We start from the raw sequence: 17,722 nt of genomic DNA, 5'->3' as shown, positions 1-17,722 counted from the left end.
TTAAGATAATGATGGGGTGTGTGCCCCAGTACATTTCAGATCTTGGCTACAAAGGCCTTCCTTCCTTCTGTTTTCTTCCTCCAGCTCAGCTTGCCCACAGGTTCCCAGAGACTCTTGGCAGCTTTCTCTCAGGCAGAATGAAGTTGTGAGCTGCGTGGGAGGCAGTTAGACAGCGAGAGTGTTGCAGCCTTCTTAATGAGGGACAATAGCTCCTCTTGGAGCCATTAAGCCACAGCTACAGAGATGGGGAACCCCAATTAGAAAGGAGTGGGAGAAGTAAAGAGGAGGGTCTGAGAGACGCCTGCAGGACAGATCTATATCTTTGGGGCTCTGTGGGCCCCATGGGTAGAGATATAGCTGACTGGGTTTAGGATCTGCTTTCCTTCTTAAGGTTAAACAATCCAGTGACTACAGAGCCAACCCTCGGTGGTGACCCTTCAAAATACACAAATTGAAAAGAGGAGGCAAAATTACCAGAGAGAAGGGTTTTTCTTTAAGTTTGTGGCTCAGAGATTATAAGAGTGAGAAAGAAAGGAAATTATATTTATTTAATGGACATCCTCTGTAAGTTTTGCTACATTATGTATGTGAGCATATGGATATTTGTATTACAGCCGATAGCTCTCTTTTGTTCTGGCGTTCAACTGAATCACATTATGTTTACAGCAAGATAATAATCCTGGATTTTCCATGGCTCACTCTGTCAGAGTATAAGATTAGCTCTCGAATTCATTAACAGCCATCTCCTTTTAAATGTCAGATAACTTTTTAAATGCCAAGTACTTACGCAACACCTTCTGTGCAATTCAAATCAGCTTTACCAAATTAACTCATTAATCTTTATTGTTTCACTTACTGACGAGAAAGGCTTCCAGGTGTTTTTAGCAGAACATGAAAATATTAAGGTAGTTACAATACAATATAGGTGGGTTTTGATTTTCTGCTAAACATTGACCCTTCCACTGGTTTTGTAATCATTCCCAGCAAAGCATCCATGTAAAAGAAACATAAAAGCCTCAGACATCTCTCCTTTCTTCTAATTCCCCCATTTTCCTTCCCTTCTATTTTTCCTTGTGTTTTCTTCCCCTTTCTACATCTTCAGATACCTTGACTCCTGTCTGCTATTTATCCTGCTGCCTTTGCTCTCAAAATAGCCCAAGAGCTGCAAGTGTCAATTATGATGGTTCTCCCACCCAGAAACAGAAGGGCGCCTTGCAGGATCAGGGATGGAGCTCAAAGGGCTGCTTAGAACAGGCCTAGAAATCAGGAATTTCACTGTCCTTTCATAGAACCCCTACCTGGTTTTACCTCTGAATAATCAGATACAGGCTGCACTGACTGCTAAAGATAGATCCTTCCAGAGTTGTCTTCTTCTTGTCCCCCAGTTTTCTGTTCAAGTCACCCTGGAAAGGTTTTCCCTCATCACCCAAAGGCAAGTCCCACCCCTCCCCATCAACTTCCATCTTATCCCATTTCACTGTCTTCATAGACTTATCTAAAATCATCCAGCTTGAGGGTCCTGGGTGGCTCAGTTGGTTGAGCGTCTGGCTTCAGGTCAGGTCATGATCTTGTGGTTCGTGAGTTCAAGGCCCGTATCAGACTTGCTGCTGTCAGTGCACAGCCCATTTCGGATCCTTTGTCCCCCTTTCTCTGCCCTTCCCTCACTCATTGTCTCTCTCTGTCTCTCTGTCTTTCTCTCAAAAATAAAAATAATTAAAAATAATAAAAAACAAATAAAATAAAATAAAATCATCCAACTTATGTATGTGTTTGTTTGCCTGGCACATACAATATCACCAAATAAATATCAGTTTAATGAATAAATGAAAAACCATCCCAACACATGGCTTTGTCACCTGATTTTAACTTTCTGACTTTTTCTCTTCTTCTCACCACCTCCCAGAATCCTCTTTATATATTCAATCTTTTCTTTCCTCCAAACCCCCAAACCCCCTTTCACTATCATTTATTTGTTAGAACAGTTGAATGTAATAAGCAAAAACAGTTCTTCACATTCCAGTGACTAGAGAGCCTTCACTGAAGACATTCCATCAAGCTAGAATTCATGGCCCCTAATGTTAAAGAGGTGAGCCATACAGTTGGGAGAATTGTTTTATCACAAAATTTATGGTCAGATAATTTGGAGGGCCTTTTCTCAAAGCCTCTCAACTGCCCACTCTTCAATCTGAGCTCCACATAAGGAGTTAAAATAAAGGGTCTGACTCTTGATTTCAGCTCAGGTCATGATCTCATGATCTCACGATTTGTGAGACTGAGCCCTGCATCAGGCTCTGCACTGACAGCATGGAGCCTGCTTGGGATTCTCTCTCTCCCTCTCTACCCCTTTCCTGCTTGCATGCATGCACGTGTGTATGCTCTTTCTCTCTCTCAAGATGAATAAATAAATAAACATTTAAAAAGAAAGATTTACAGGTCAGATGATTTGGAGGGACTTTTTTTTTATTTTGTTTATGTTTATTTTTGAGAGAGAGAGACAGAGCATGAATGGGGGAGGGGCAGAGAGGGAGACACAGAATATGAAGCAGGCTCCAGGCTCAGAGCTGTCAGCAAAGAGCCCAACATGGGGCTCAAACTCATGAACCACACCAACATGACCTGAGCTGAATGAAGTTGGACGCTCAACCAACTGAGCCACCCAGGTGCCCCTTGGAAGGACTTTTCTCAAAGCCTCTCAACTCCCCACTCTTCAACCTGAGCCCCACATAAGGAGTTAAAGTAATTCTAACCATTGGAACTCGCTGTGAGTATGCTTTTGTCTTCTGGGCTAACACAAAAACCTTCTCTGGAAGATAATGCAGAAGTTTCCCTCAAATCAGTATTGTCTGATTTCTATTATTCCACCCAGTGATTCATGCATGATTTTGGAAGCTAGAAAGCTTCAAATTTTTTGTGTGATTCTAGCTCAGACCAAATGTTTTCATTTGATCTAGAAACAGGGAGGGGCTATCTTACTCCAAGAAGCTAATCAGATATATGACTGAGATGACAAAAAATTGGATATGTAACTGTCCAGGAAAGTCTTTATCTCTAGCCATATTTCAAAACAAAGGAAATGGGTGGGGGCGTGCATCAAAATAATGGCTGCTTGTGGGGGCCCAACAGTTAATTCATCATTAATACTTTAAAGTAATATAAATGTTATAGGAGGGGGAGTTTATAATGGCCCAGAGAGACAGACATCTGAGATTTAGTCTACTAGAAAATATGGAAATGATCAAATCCACACCCAGGGTGATCTCATGGCACACTAGTGACCCCAGCAAGTCAGCCCTAAAGAATAACAAATAACTTTCTTCTTTGTGAAGGAGGAGCCAGTGCTATGCAGAGGATGGGCCTCTGGAGGTCAGCACGGACTTCCTGTTAGCGATGTTCTCACTGGCTCTACCCATTGTAATTGAATTGAGCTATAACATGTAGCTTGCGCCCAATGTGATTGTTACTCTTTTGTTCAGCAAATGTGTATCAAGTATCTGTTTCCATACCCTGTGCTAGGCACTACTGTTACTTAGAAACAGCACAGTCATGGTTCTTGCCCTCATGGAGCTTGTAGTCTAGTGGGGAGGGGAGTTGGCTGCACAGCATGAGCATCATTGTGGGCAATGAGGGAAGTGCTCAGTGCTCTGGATGTCACGGAAGGTACATGGGACAAGCAAGCCAGACCGGAAGGATGAGGAGGAACCCAAAGGGAGGAATGCGTTCCCAGGAGGGGGAAGGACAGTCTCCAGGAACTGACCTTGGAAAGGTCAGTATTGATGGTAGTTGTTTGCACTTGCTATTCCCACAGTGAAGTAAACAGTTCCTGCAGAGAGCCCCACAGAACCTTCCCTGACCTTCTTCAGAGCTTTGCTCAAAAATCACTTTCTTATGGGGCCTTCCTGCTTAAAATTGCAGCCTACACTGCCATCCCAGCTACTCCTTACTCCCCTCTCTGCTTTATTCTTCTCCAAGTCACAAATCACTGGCAGACATAACTTATGTTCCACTTACTTGTTATCTCTTCCCTCTCAATGAAATCTATGTGCAGTTTTCATGGGCCTGGAGACTTGTTTGCTTCTTGCACTGCTGTATCTGCTCTACTGGGCATAGAAAAGGCACTCAATAAATATTTCTTGAATGACTGAATGAGGCAGGAGAGATAGTCCAGGGCCAGGCAAGAAGGGTCTTATAAGCTTTTTAAGTGGGTTGGCCTTCATGCTGAGGGCAAGGGCCTTTGAATGTTTTAAGCAGAGTGGTATGGTCCACTTTGCATCTTGGAAAGATCAACCAGGTTGCAGTATGGAGCATGGGCTGGAAAGTGACATCAGATCAAACTTTGTTGTGTTCTGAATCATGACATCATTTTCATGTTGTGGTAACAGGAGAGAGAACATGGCCCGAGACATTGGAGAGGCCCTAGTCCCCTGTATTAGCCCATTCTTCCTTCCTTGTTGCTAGATTCGTCCAAATCACTCCTCCTAACACATCAAATACATTTTAAGGTTGCAAATAAACTGGAGTATTGCTATAACTTTATCTGCAAGGTAGATTTGATAACCATTTGTGGAAGCTATATGGAGTCTGGGGCACACGGTAATTACCAGCTGCATAGCTTTGGGCTAATTACGTTAAATAACTCTCAGAGCCTGCAGTTCCTCATCTGTGAAATGGGAATACCAAGAACTGCCTCACAGGGTTGTTATGAGGATTCAATAAAATGATTACAATCCTGAAACACAGGAAGGTCCTTTTTTCCACTTTCCTATTACACTGACCCCAGGTATGAATTAATAACCAGTCTTGGATTATCCTCTCTATATATATGGGTCCCCTGTGTCTTCAATGATAAAAATAGGTGTTATGACTAGTGTTCCAACGATGAAAAATTACTTTCTATAAATATTTGGGGATTTAGACTAGCTCTTGTCGCACTGTAAATCATTCCTATGAAAGTTGGGCTTTCTGCTTCTCTTCACAGGGAGCCCAGCAGTCCTTGGAGGCAGCAGCTCAGAAGAGAGGAGAGCCTCAAAGTTGTATAAATAAAGGGCTGATATGTTCAAACAGAAAAGAATTTTACACACGCAAGCTGCACATCGACATGACGCCTTTCCTGAAGGTGATCTCACACTGAGAAGACGAGGAGTTTTATAGACACATACACAGGCATCCCAGTTAATACATTTCTGCATGGTACAAAAACAGCTTCAGAAGTCCCTCAGAGTTCCTGCTTTATCAGAAAGGACAGAAAATAGGCAGTTTGTAGCAGATGAAAGAAGAACAAATTAGGACGGTAATCACAGCCAGCCATCGGGGACAAATCAGTTGGGTGTCTGGTTTGGGTGGTGGGGGACAAAAAAAAGAGACGAGAAAGGACAACCTTGAACTACCTCATAAAACAAACAAATATAATTCATTTTATCTTGACAGTAGCTAAAATAATTGTTACTGTTTTATCACTGTAACTGAGTAGAGCTGGTATTCTGACTGGAGAAGACTTATTTTTGGTAACTATTTACAAGTCAACTGCATATCCTCTTTGGATGTCTGACCTTATTGTCTGTTCTCTGAGAGTTCATTATTCTCCTAAGCTCAGTTGCATATCTAGTTAAGGGTACTGAGAGTTGCTATGGTGGGGATGTCATTTGTCCACCTTTGCAATACTCTGTCCTGCCCCAGCATCTAACACAGTGCCTGGCACATGGAAGGTGCTCCCTAAATGCTCCATAAATTGACTGCCTTCTTATCCAACAGCCCTTTGGGCTTAGGGTTCTCTTCTTACCCATTCTTTGCCCCCCTCGGAGCTAAATGGACCAGAAATAAATGATCAGGGAGTAAAAGAAACTAATCAGAAACAAAGCAAGACTCCATAAATTGACTGCCTTCTTATCCAACAGCCCTCTAGCTTAGGGTTCTCTTCTTACCCATTGTTTGCCCCCCTCAGACCTAAATGGACTGGAAATAAATGATCAGGGAGTAAAAGAAACTGATCAGGAACAAAGTAAGCCTTGGCTTAGAAGGATCTCAGATCCTTTATACTACCCTAGAGAACAACATCCCAGGCCCTTGATAGTGATGAGGAAAGACAGAAACAGAGGAGAGGAAACCAAATATATGTAGGTTCGTGATGGTGGCACTATTCAATGCTATAGACTGTCAGAGACTTCAAGGGTCATGAGGGTCACCCTCATAACCTCAGCTAATCCAGAGTTCTCAGGTTACATCTTCTCTGGGCTACTCCAATCCCAGCCAGAACTGACAATGTGGGGCTTTGATGAAGAGTGATGTATTTGCCCCAAATCTGTCTCACTCTGTGGCTGGGCTCTGCTTTCTTCTGTTTCCTCTTAGATAGGCTCTTTCCCCATGTAGCAAGAGGACTATTGACTTCTCTTTCTAGATCATTCTGGAACTGAATCTTATTGACCCAAGTTGGGTCACATGCCCATGCCCAAATGAATCACTGTGGCTAGGAAATTGGAATACACTAACTGACTCAGCTTGAGGCTACAGGGACTAAAAGTGGGGAGAGGAAGAATGTTTCAAAAAAGAAAACAGGGTCCTTATAACCAGAATAAGGAAGAATGATTCTGGGCAGGAAAAAAAATGCTACAAGTATTCAAAACAATTACTTTGATTCATTTCTTATTATATTAGTTTCTAGGGCCACCAAACAAAGTACCACAGACTGGGTAGCTTAAACAATAGAATTTATTTTCTCACAGTTCTGGAAGCCAGAAGTCTGATATCTAGGTGTTGGCAGGATTGGTTTCTTCTGAGACCTTCCTACTTGGTTTGTAGATGGTCATCTTTTCCCTGTGTCTTCACATGGCCCTCCCTCTGTGTGTGTGTCTGTGTCCTAATCACCTCTTCCTCTGAGGACACCAGTAATATTGGATTAGAGCCCACCCTAATGATGAATGCATCTCATTTTATGTTTAAAAAAAAATTTTAATGTTTATTTATTTTTAAGAGAGAGAGACAGAGTGTGAGCAGGGGAGGGGCAGAGAAAGAGGGAGACACAGAATCCAAAGCAGGCTTCAGGCTCTGAGCTGTCAGCGCGGAGCCAAACGTGGGGCTCGAACCCACAAACCATGAGATCATGACCTGAGCCAAAGTCAGATGCTTAACCTACTGAGCCACCCAGGCATCCCTGTTTTTAAAGACCGTATCTCCAAATGCATTCACAGTCTGAGGTACTGATGGTGGACTTCAATATACAAATGTTGGAGGAACACAATAGAGCCCAAAACACCTACACTAATGAAACTATTCTTTTTTTCCTTAGCATCAGTTTAGTTCTCCCTTTAAGGCCTAAAGAATTCTGGTTGGTACTTTCCAGGATGAGGTATCATCAGTATCATCACTATTCATTCCATCTATAGTGAGCATCTACTGCTACTCTGTGCCTGACCCTTTCTGGGCATTTGGAATACATCAGCAAACAAAACAGACCGAGATCCTTGTCCTGCCCCAGGCAACACGTATAGTATGTTCAAAGGTGATAATTACTATGGAAATGAGATAAGTATATTTAGGGAACATCTGGTAACTGCAGAATTCAGAGTATAGAATTTATAATAATTGTTTTGTGTATTTAATGTCCACAGTGCTTTTGTGGTACACTTTTTGTTCAGTAATGTTGGTACCATGTTACCAAGGGAAGGGGATGATCATCCCTAAGGTCCACTTTCTGATCCACCCTTTTTAAGACTAACAGAAATTATAACTCAGTCTGCTTCTACAGGGGACTTATAGGGACTCACTAGGCTTTCTGACTCCCAAACTGTCCTTGCCCAAAAGAGCACACCCTTTCTTGCAAATGTTCAGTGTTAAAACTCTCCTTAGGTAGACTTTTTTTTTTTTTTTTTTTGACATGGTAGCTACTAGATTCTTAGGGGTTGCCTTCTAGAAAAGGACAAATCTCAGGGCTTGTATAGAAAAGGATGGTGAATTCAAACAGAAAGTTCTGTCCTCAGTATCTTGAGCTTTATAGAAACCAATTCATTCTACACATGTCATTTGTGTATTTCCTGTCAATCCACACGACATTTCATTCATTTTTCCTGGTGCCTGTAGGAAGCATTGCACATTTCAGGGGATAAGGGTGGGAGATAAAAATATCGAGGCTGAAAAGGGAAATGGAAAGAGATGCAAATAATCATAATTGCTAACATTACTGAGCACTTTCTCTGTGCCAGACTCTGTTCTAAGTTTTACATGCAAGAACTCATTTAATTCACAAAACGAATCTAGGAAATAAGTAACATTATCCCATTTTACAGGTAAGAAAACTAAGGCATTGAGAGGTTAAGTAACTTCCCAAATGTCATACAGTTGGTAAATGACAGGAACAAGATAAAGACAGCCCATCTCCAGAGCCCATGTTTTCAACCATCTGCCACAAAGCCTCACTGCAGACGCCAAATGAGTGACAGTCATTTCTGTGACTGTGCTTCCTTTTTAGTAAAATGGAAATCATAATACTGGGACCACCATACCCATCTCTCAATGGTGAGGCAAGGGTCACATGAAACAATAATTTTGAAAGAATGTTCACACCTACAAGAGATTCAACTCATAAAGGAGAAATGAATAAACATTCATTGACTCCTGCTTAGGACCAGGGCCCTCACATATTGGAAATTTATTTAATTTTCCTACCCCTTTCCTGGTGAGTGTATAGATTCCAGCTGTACAGATGAGGAAATTGGGGACTGGTAAAATGAGACAATAATCAGTGACATGGCTGCCAGCAGAGACAACTGGGATTCAAAGCCATAAAACCCACAATACGTGATGTTGATGAGGTCTATCTACTACATTCTTATGAAAATTTAATTATACATCTTTGTTTTGGCTTCAGAACCTAGGAGAGGAACAGAGATTTAATAATATATTTTAATCTTAACACAAGATACCTTATGATTTTCATAAATTGGTTTTCTTTATTAAAGAAAATGTGTGGGGTCTTTTTTTTAATTTTTTTTCTTTATTTAAAAAAAAATTTTTTTTAACGTCTATTTATTTTTGAGACAGAAAGAGACAGAGCATGAACGGGGAGGGTCAGAGAGAGGGAGACACAGAATCTGAAACAGGCTCCAGGCTCTGAGCTGTCAGCACAGAGCCCGACGCGGGGCTCGAACGGACCGCGAGATCATGACCTGAGCCGAAGTCGGCCGCTTAACCGACTGAGCCACCCAGGTGCCCCTAAATTTTTTTCTTTAAATGTTTATTGGTTTATGAGAGAAAGAGACAGAGCATGAGTGGGGGAGGGGCAGAGAAAGAGGGAGACATAGAATCCAAAGCAGGCTCCGGGCCCTGAACTGTCAGCACAGAGCCTGACGTTGGCCTCAAACCCACAAGACGAGATCGAGATCGTAACCTGAGCTGAAGTTAGACATTTAACTAACTGAGGCACCCAGGCGCCCCCATGTGGGATCTTTTAATGCATAAGAAAAGTTGTACTGCCTTGAAGTTAAAACTCTTAAAGGAGATACTGATTTTCTTCCATTATTAAGGAGGTCATTTAGATGTATGTATTGTGGTATGTTACACAGACTTTCTAAACGTATTTTCCTAAACAGGCCTTTTAAGAACTCTGTATGTATTTATTATTACTCCATTTCAAAGGTGGAGAGAGTGAGTTTCAGTGATAGGTCATGCGGCTGGCTCCTGGCCCACAGGACCCCCACCTCTGACTCCAGCATCCCATGCTCCTCCAGTCCCCTGGCAGCTCCTCATGAAAGCCTGCTGTGAGCCTAGAAGTACCATGCTCAGACGGGGTGCTGTGCATGAGGGTAGTGGGCAAGACCAGAGGAAGATTCTCCAAGGAGAGATGAGAACTTCAGGTCACCTGGCCGAGCCCCTGTCAGTTGAAGCAATTGAGGCTCAGGGTTTAAGTAACTTGCATGATCTGTAAGTCATGATGTGTAGGAGTCAGGGCTTCCAGGGCAGGCAGTCCGACTCCAGGACCTGCACCCCAGCCACTCAGGCAGCTGTGTCTCATGTCTGGTTTCAGTGCTGCAGTTTGTGTTTACAAAGTGTTTGTTACTATCCCCACCCACCCACAGCCCTATAATACCATACTGCTGCCAGTGCTCTTTCTAAATACAGCTCAGTCATATCACCGGTTTGCTTGAAATTCCTTACCATGTCCCCATTGGCCTTCTGGTTAGATCCTGGCATCAAAGATGTATTTCTTTTATAAATAGGAAAATATAACAAATCAATTTTTTTTAACTCCATACTGCAACCGGCAAAACCTGGCCCCTGTCTAATTCACACTGTCCGTGCACTGCAGCCACCCCAAACTGCCCCCTGACCAGCACATGCCTCTTCCTCTGCCAGGAACTGCCCTACCTCCCTTTCTCTGCAAGACTTAGCACCATGTCCCCTGGTAAACAAACATTCCCCAGACTAATTTAGCTTCACCTTCTGTGAGGTCCGGCAGAAACCTGTCATAATCTGTCACAACATTTATCACCCAGCATTGTAATGCTGAGGTTTTATGTCATTTCTCCACAAGCCAGCAAGCTGCTTGCGAATAGATCTTTCATCCTGGTGCCCCCAGTGCCTAGCACATGACCTTGCACACAACAGACACTCAATAAATGTTCATGGGCTGAAGGAACAGATGAAGAGCAAATGACTTGGCCAGAATAACTGAGCTAGGATTGAATTTTCCGTCCTTCAGCTTCTTTGGCACACTCACCAAGTGTCATTACACTTGTTTCAATGTTTCAATCATTCAGTTTAGTCATTGCACTTGTAACTCATATTAAAAATGACAGATTGTGGGGTGCCTGGGTGGCTCAGTCCGGGAAGCATCCAACTCTTCCAGATGAGGTCACGATCTCACGGCTCCTGAAATGGAGCCCCGCGTCCAGCTGTACGCTCAGTGCGAAGCCTGCTTGGGATTCTCTCTTTCCCTCTCTCTCTACCACTACCCCCACCTCACCCTGTGCTGTCTCTCTCTCTCTCTCTCTCTCAAAATAAATAAACTTAAAAAAAAATGACAGGGGCACCTGGGTGTGTCAGTCGATTGGGTGTTTGACTTCAGCTCAGGTCATGATCTATGTCATGGTTCATGAGCCCCACATCAGGCTGGCTTCTGTCAGCACAGAACCCACTTCAGATCTTCTGTCCCCATTGCCCCTCCCCCGCTCACATGGGCATGCGCACGTGCTCTCTTTCTCTCTCTCTCAAAAATGAATAAACATTTAGGGAAAAAATGACAGGTTGCATTTTGTTTAGTTTTAGGTGTTGTGTGTGTGTGTGTGTGTATTTAAGTGGGCTTCACACCCAGCATGGGGGCTCAAACTCATGAGCCTGAGATCAAGTACTGGGTTGGGATCAAGAGTTGGTGCTTAACTAACTGAGCCACCCAGGCACCCCTGTAAAGAGATTGTTTTTAACAGTTGTGTAGTATTCCATTGTATGAATTACCATAATGTATTTGACTAGTCCTCAATTGGTAGGACTTTTAGGTGGTTTCAGTCTGTTGCAGTGAATAACCTTAGGTATAAGTCCTTTCTCATGTGTGTTCATATATCTAAAACATGACAGTTTTTTTTTTTTATAGTTTTCTAAGCAACAGACAGAATTTCAAATTAAGACTACTTCTTGGGGCACCTGGGTGGCTATCGGTTAAGCGTACAACTTCGGCTCAGGTCATGATCTCACGGTGTGTGAGTTCGAGCCCCGCGTCGGGCTTTGTGCTGACAGCTCAGAGCCTGGAGCCTGCTTCAGAAAAAAACAATTTTTAAATAAAAAAAATTAAAAAGACTATTTCTTTTTCTAATAGGGATGTGCCAGAAGATTCTCTCAAAGTCCCTGACTCTCTCTGCCTCCATCTCCCCATCTGTAAAATGAGAAGAATATTTCTTGCCCCTGAAGGCTCATAGCTACATATTAAGACTGAAGGTTTATCCTTCTTGCCTTTGAAATTCTTCCAAAGGAGCAAGCTTGTTTCTCCCTTTTAATCCAGTTTCCTGTTAGATAAATAGGGCATGTCTTTCCGTTTATCTTTTTTCTACTCTTATAACTTAGCAGTTTACTATGACTGAGGTGGGTTTTCCTGCTGTAATTTTTCAAAAACCTTTCCATTTATTTAGGGATGATTTTTTTTTTCTTTACTGCACCAAGGCCAAATCCTGTTTGTCTCCAAAATGAGAAATAACAAAAGAAAGAAAATTACTTTGCTCACTTTAGCAGCACATATACTAAAATTGGAGCAATACAGAGAAGATTAGTGTGGCCCCTGCATGAGGATGCTATGCACATTCCTGAGCATTCAATATTTTCTTGTATACCTGAAACTAATATAACACTATGTTGACTAACTGGAATTAAAATAAAAACTTAAGGGGAGCCCGGCTGGCTCAGTTGGAAGAGCATGAGACTCTTGATCTCAGAGTCGTGAGTTTGAGCCCCATGTTGAGTATAGAAATTACGAAAAAAAATAAACTTAAAAAAAATTTTTTAGAAACTTATCATAATAAAAGCAAAAAAGGAAGGAAGGAAGGAAGAGAAAGAAAGAAAATCACTTACCTGCTCTAGCTCTTTTATGTCAGAATCTCATTGGCTACAAACAGTAAGCTAACAAGTGAAAAATACACAGGGTAAAAAGCTATAGGGTGAGAAGAGAATGTCAAACAAATTAGATTAATTGTCTCTTTCCAGAGCAGCTTGGGTATTTGATAATTAAGTGGAAAAACTGATTGTCACTAAAGGTAGAGGAACTTTAGTCCTAGGAGAAACTTCCAGGGCTCTCCATATCCAATTCCTTCTTTGTAGCTGAAATGAAGCTAGGGATTCAGCAGAGATCCACGTGACAAAGACCAAGAGCTGACTTCATCAGATACATGTGGCTTTACTTAAGTCTTTGACTCTACCTGTCACATCACTTTGGCTACCAACGAGTTTCTCTTCTAATCTCTAGAGGAGATCAGTGACTCTCAATCCTGGCTACATGTTGGAATCACCCAAGAAACTTTAAAAATGCCCTAGTTCCAGGGGCGCCTGGGTGGCTCAGTCAGTTGAGTGTCCGACTTCAGCTCAGGTCATCATCTCACAATTCATGGGGTCAAGCCCTGTGCCAGGCTCTGTGCTGACAGCTCAGAGCCTGGAGCCTGCTTCAGATTCTGTCTCCCTCTCTCTCTGCCCCTTCCCTGCTCATGTTCTGTCTCTCTCTGTCTCTCAAAAATAAATGTTAAAAAAAAAATTTTTAAATACACTAGTTCCAGAAAGTCTGATTTTATTGTTTGGGGGTAAATATTAGATATCATACCTTTTAAATAATTCTAACTCATAGCCAGGGTTGTGAACCACTATTATGGAAATTTCTAGATGGTGGATTGCAAGCAATTTGTATGACTGAGAGAAAGAAGGAAGAGGGGATTCAATGTGATAAGAAACCTAATCCGTGGCAACCTTGGAAACTCCACAAAAGGCCAATCTGACCCTTTTGCTTCCTTGCCTTACACCTTCAGTCCTTTCCATTTGTTCGAGATAAGACCAAAGCCCTTAATCTGCCTTCAAGTCCTTGGGAGTCTGATTCAACCCACCCTTCCTATTCTTTCTGCCTCTGCTCTCATCACATCAGTCATCCATCAAGTCCCTGGAGGTACCTTGCTTCCTTCTCCAGTTGGTCTGTGCCTGTGGCATTCTTCTCCCCACCCCCTCCCCCCAGTTAACGCCAGGCATGGAACACTGTACATGTGGATGGGACAAGCCTCCCACAAGAGAAATACAACTAAGACCTCCATAATGCTCAACAGTGCAACTAAGCCCACCTGGCTCTTTAGGGCTGTTCACACTGGTACTAGACTTCTTGGACACTGAAGTTAAAATAAGTTGACAAAGAAGGAGAAGAACTGGATTTCCAAAGGGCATAGACAATAGGAGTGTTTGCCTTTATTTTGTCTTATGTACTTTTTTTTATTGTGTATTAACCTAATAGGAAAATGGAGATGAAATGGACTATCATGAAGAACCAGGAGGACCCCTCAGAGAAAATCATCAAGACACCCAAGGTAGAGACAGCCAGGTTGGGTTTTAAATCTTATCACAACAATCATCTGATGAGGTTTGCATTGGTTCAAAGATGTTAATGGGGAATGACCCTTCCATTTCCTCTCAGCCTGGAAGTCAGAAAACAGACCAATGTGCTGAGTTCAGACTCTGATTGTTCTTACTTAATGCATCACAAACCAACTGATGACGATAACATGCTTTTATATTTTTGGACTTACTGAAAGGTTTCTTTCCTGCCAGAGGCCACAGATTGATGGAAGAGAGTGGAGACTCTGGGGTATCACAAAAAGGTCACATAGGCACTTCCACTTTTCTGTTCCTCCTGCCCACAGGGGCGTGGATATGCAGGTGCAGGAGCTGAGGCTCCCTGGCTAGAGGGTTAATATTCCAACGATGGTGGGGGGCAGTATCTTTAGAGACACAGACCCTGCTGCCCACCACCCTGGGTGGTCAGGCTGTTTGAGTGTGGCTTCCTCCAAAAATCATGCTGCATTTAATAATGATGATTCTAGGAAACATTGGGCCCAGAACTGGGCTTTTTGGCATAGTTCATATTCCCAGACCCTGAGCTAGACTCTAATCTCTTCCCTGGGGGTACCTGTGCATGCTGTGTGATACTGCAGTTGGGTAGGCCCAGGTACCAGAACTGTTCTTTATCCTCACTGCATCTTGCAGGAATGGAAATAGTTAGGTGAGAGACACTTGTGTTCTCAAGGAGTGGATGCAGTGCCAGCCAGAAAGAATTGCTTATTGTTTGCTGTACAAAGGCATCCAGCAGAGAGAGCAAATAGGGGCCTGTGCTCTGCCCCCTAAGCCATGCACCCCAGGACTGGGGGTATCCATGCAGAGGGGGCTCCTTTCCCCCTTCTACCGGCCCTTCTACTGGGGTGGCTTTCTTGAATTCACATAAGGTGCTCTATATAGGCTAGCAACAGCAGCTCTGTTCAGCTGAGTGGAGAAAGTGGGCGCTGCAGTTGGACTACTGCCTTAACCCCTCTGTGCCTCAGTGTCCTTAACTGAGGCTGAAAACAGTATTCCCCTCCTAAGGTTGCATGAGAAATAAATGAAATAATTCATATACAGTAACACTTTAACAAATACTGTATTATTATTTTTTTAAGTTTATTTATTTATTTTGAGAGAGAAAAACAGTCAGAAAGGGGCAGAGAGAGGGGGAGAGAGAGAGACTCCCAAGCAGGCTCTGCACTGTCAGTAGAGAGCTCAATGTGGGGCTTGAGCTCACGAATCTGAGATCATGACCTAAGCTGAAATCAAGAGTCAACCACTTAACCAACCGAGCCACCCAGGTACCCTAATACTGTATTATTCTTGACTTGGATATCATAATGATTAAATGTCTACCCTCTCAGGGTCACAGTTTTCCAGCCTTGAAATGACACCATGACTCTTCCTATCTCCTCTAGACCCCATGAGATGAGGAGACCATGAGAGCTCACTAGAAATAAAAGTGCAAAGTCATGGATTTGGAATTTCACCTTAAATTTGATATTTTTCTGTTTACATATTTTACTGTTTCTTTCATTTGATATTCTAAACAAAAATAATTTTATACTCATTTAAAAAGATTTCACTGCTGGGTATGTGGGTGGCCCAGTTGGTTAAGTATCTGACTTCAGCTCAGGTCATGATCTTCAGCTTAGGTTCATGAGTTTGAGCCCTGCTTCGGGTGAGCAAGAGCCCTGCTTCAGGTGAGCCCTGCCTCACTCCCTCTCCCCCTCTCTCTCTTGCTGCCCCTGGCTCACTTGTGCCCTTTCCGTCTCAAAAATAGAATAATAAAATAAAAGATTTTCAGACAATAAAATATTATGGTAGCCCAATCTCTGGGTTTGGTCAAGCTTTTAAGCAGAGTTCTTGCTGAAATAAGTCTCCTGCCCCCTCCATTTTCAAAGCTGAGTGACAGTAACCAGGGAAACAATGCTCCAGTCTTCAGACCTTCCATATCATAAGTCACATATGCAGAATGTGAACACTGACAAGGCTCCAAGTGCAATGGGGGTTTTAGGCAGTGCAGAACATGGCCAAATCTAAGCAATGACCACGTCAGTCAAAACAGTTTTCCTTTCTCATGACAGAGGAACAGGCTTCGGCTGAGTTCCACAAAGGTTATCCAGACAGTCTTTAATGCAGTGAAATATCACTGCAGAAAATTAAAGAAGGCATTTGCCTGCCCTGAATGATAAATGCTAATGTTTAAAAAAAGATTTCAAATCTTTGTAGGAAGAAAAGAGAGCTTGCCAAGGAATTTTTTTTTTTAACTATTTAAGGATCGATTTTCCCCATATAGGCCTTACATCTAATTGCCAAGATTTTATTCTCTACTACTCTAAATTAAGTAGTGATCTTCATGTTTAAATTATGAGCAGTGAGCCAGTGCCATATCTACCAAGAATACCTTGCATCTTACACTTGGTGAAATTACTGCATGCAAGTTTTCACCAGACAAATCAAATTGGCAACCTCCAAATCAAATCGGGTTTGGAAAATTGCTCATGTTAAATACAAAACTTTCCTTTCCACCTCTTTTCCCCAACCCCTCAGTCCAAAAAAAGAATAAAATTTCAAGTCTTGTTTATTTCCTAGGCCAGTTGTTCTCAAACTTCAGTGTGCATCAGAACCCCCTGAAAGTCTGGTTAAAATAAATTTGGGGTCCTGCCCCTAGAGTTTCTAACTAGATCTGGGTTGAAGTCATCTGTAAAACGGAGGTGCCAATACTACTTACCTCATGAGATGGCTGTGAGATAAAGGAGTTAATACATGTAATGTGCTTATGAGAGTGCCTAGCACAGAGGAAGTGCTCACTATGGGTTAGCTATCAGTCTATTTCTTAAAAACCTTAATTTAGTAGCCGTAAGTCTTGTCTCCTTGTCAGGAGAGACTTGTTCTAAGTTGATAACATGATGATTACTTTCTAGGTCAATCTCAATGATGGGGGCTTGAACTTGGCAAGACTGGTTGAGTCCTTTGTGTAAGTCCTTCTTTTACTTAAGTCCACATGTGGACAGCAGACCCAGTCTGAACAAAGCAGCCTTGCCAGCCTCTGCCTTCTGTGAAAGGCTATGTGCAATAGTGATGTAACCCCTTACAATGTGGCAGAATTTGAGATACTCTTAGAAAGAGTGAGAGATTTGAGGAGGCCTGCATGAGATACAGGGGGTCCCTAATGAGTAGCCTGAAACAATGGGGGGAAAAGACAAAAGGCAGGTCTTACAGAAACCCTTAGAAACCAGTGAGCCATTTCTATTCTACTAGGGGAAAATAGGCCCGGAGCATTATTGCTTTATTGAAGAGATGGGTATGCAGTACTTAGGATATTGATGCAACTGTTCTAACAAAGACCAAGATAAAGTGACTTCAAATAAGATGGAAGGTTTATTTCTCTCTCTCGGAAAAGTCCAAGCTGGCAGACAAGAGGTAGGACAGCCCTCCCCCGGGTTCCTTCTCTCTGCCATCCCCTTTGCCATTACCCTTCTCTACATCTTAAAGCTGGCTCAGCATCTCCTCATCCTGAGGACAGGAGAGAAAACATCAGTGTTGGGCCCACAGCTGCCTTGTAGGAGCATAAATCCCATTGGTCCACTTAGCTGTAGGGAGGTTTGAAGGCCTTTCCTCAGGGGCAGTTCCTGGCTCCAGGAATAAACAGCTCCAGAAGGAGCAAATATAATGACTGCCCAAC

General features: G+C 42.6%; 1 protein-coding gene and 1 non-coding gene across 2 annotated transcripts in view; both read left to right on the top strand.

The window, feature by feature from the left end:
• KIAA2012 (KIAA2012 ortholog) overlaps positions 1-17,722 on the top strand; it is a 107,578-nt gene that overhangs the window by 64,886 nt on the left and 24,970 nt on the right. Inside the window, exons 14-15 of the mRNA XM_049615168.1 lie at positions 4,976-5,113; positions 13,955-14,027. Coding sequence (XP_049471125.1) covers positions 4,976-5,113; positions 13,955-14,027 — 211 coding nt within the window. The remainder of the gene's footprint in view (positions 1-4,975; positions 5,114-13,954; positions 14,028-17,722) is intronic.
• LOC125911965 (U6 spliceosomal RNA) lies at positions 12,192-12,298 on the top strand. The gene has a single exon (XR_007454543.1). It is a non-coding gene; the product is annotated as a U6 spliceosomal RNA (small nuclear RNA).

This window comes from Panthera uncia (assembly GCF_023721935.1).
Source record: "Panthera uncia isolate 11264 chromosome C1 unlocalized genomic scaffold, Puncia_PCG_1.0 HiC_scaffold_3, whole genome shotgun sequence".
In the NCBI taxonomy this organism is placed as follows: domain Eukaryota; kingdom Metazoa; phylum Chordata; class Mammalia; order Carnivora; family Felidae; genus Panthera; species Panthera uncia.
The sequence above is the reverse complement of the archived record's forward strand: the minus strand, read 5'-3'. Positions and strand labels throughout refer to the sequence as shown.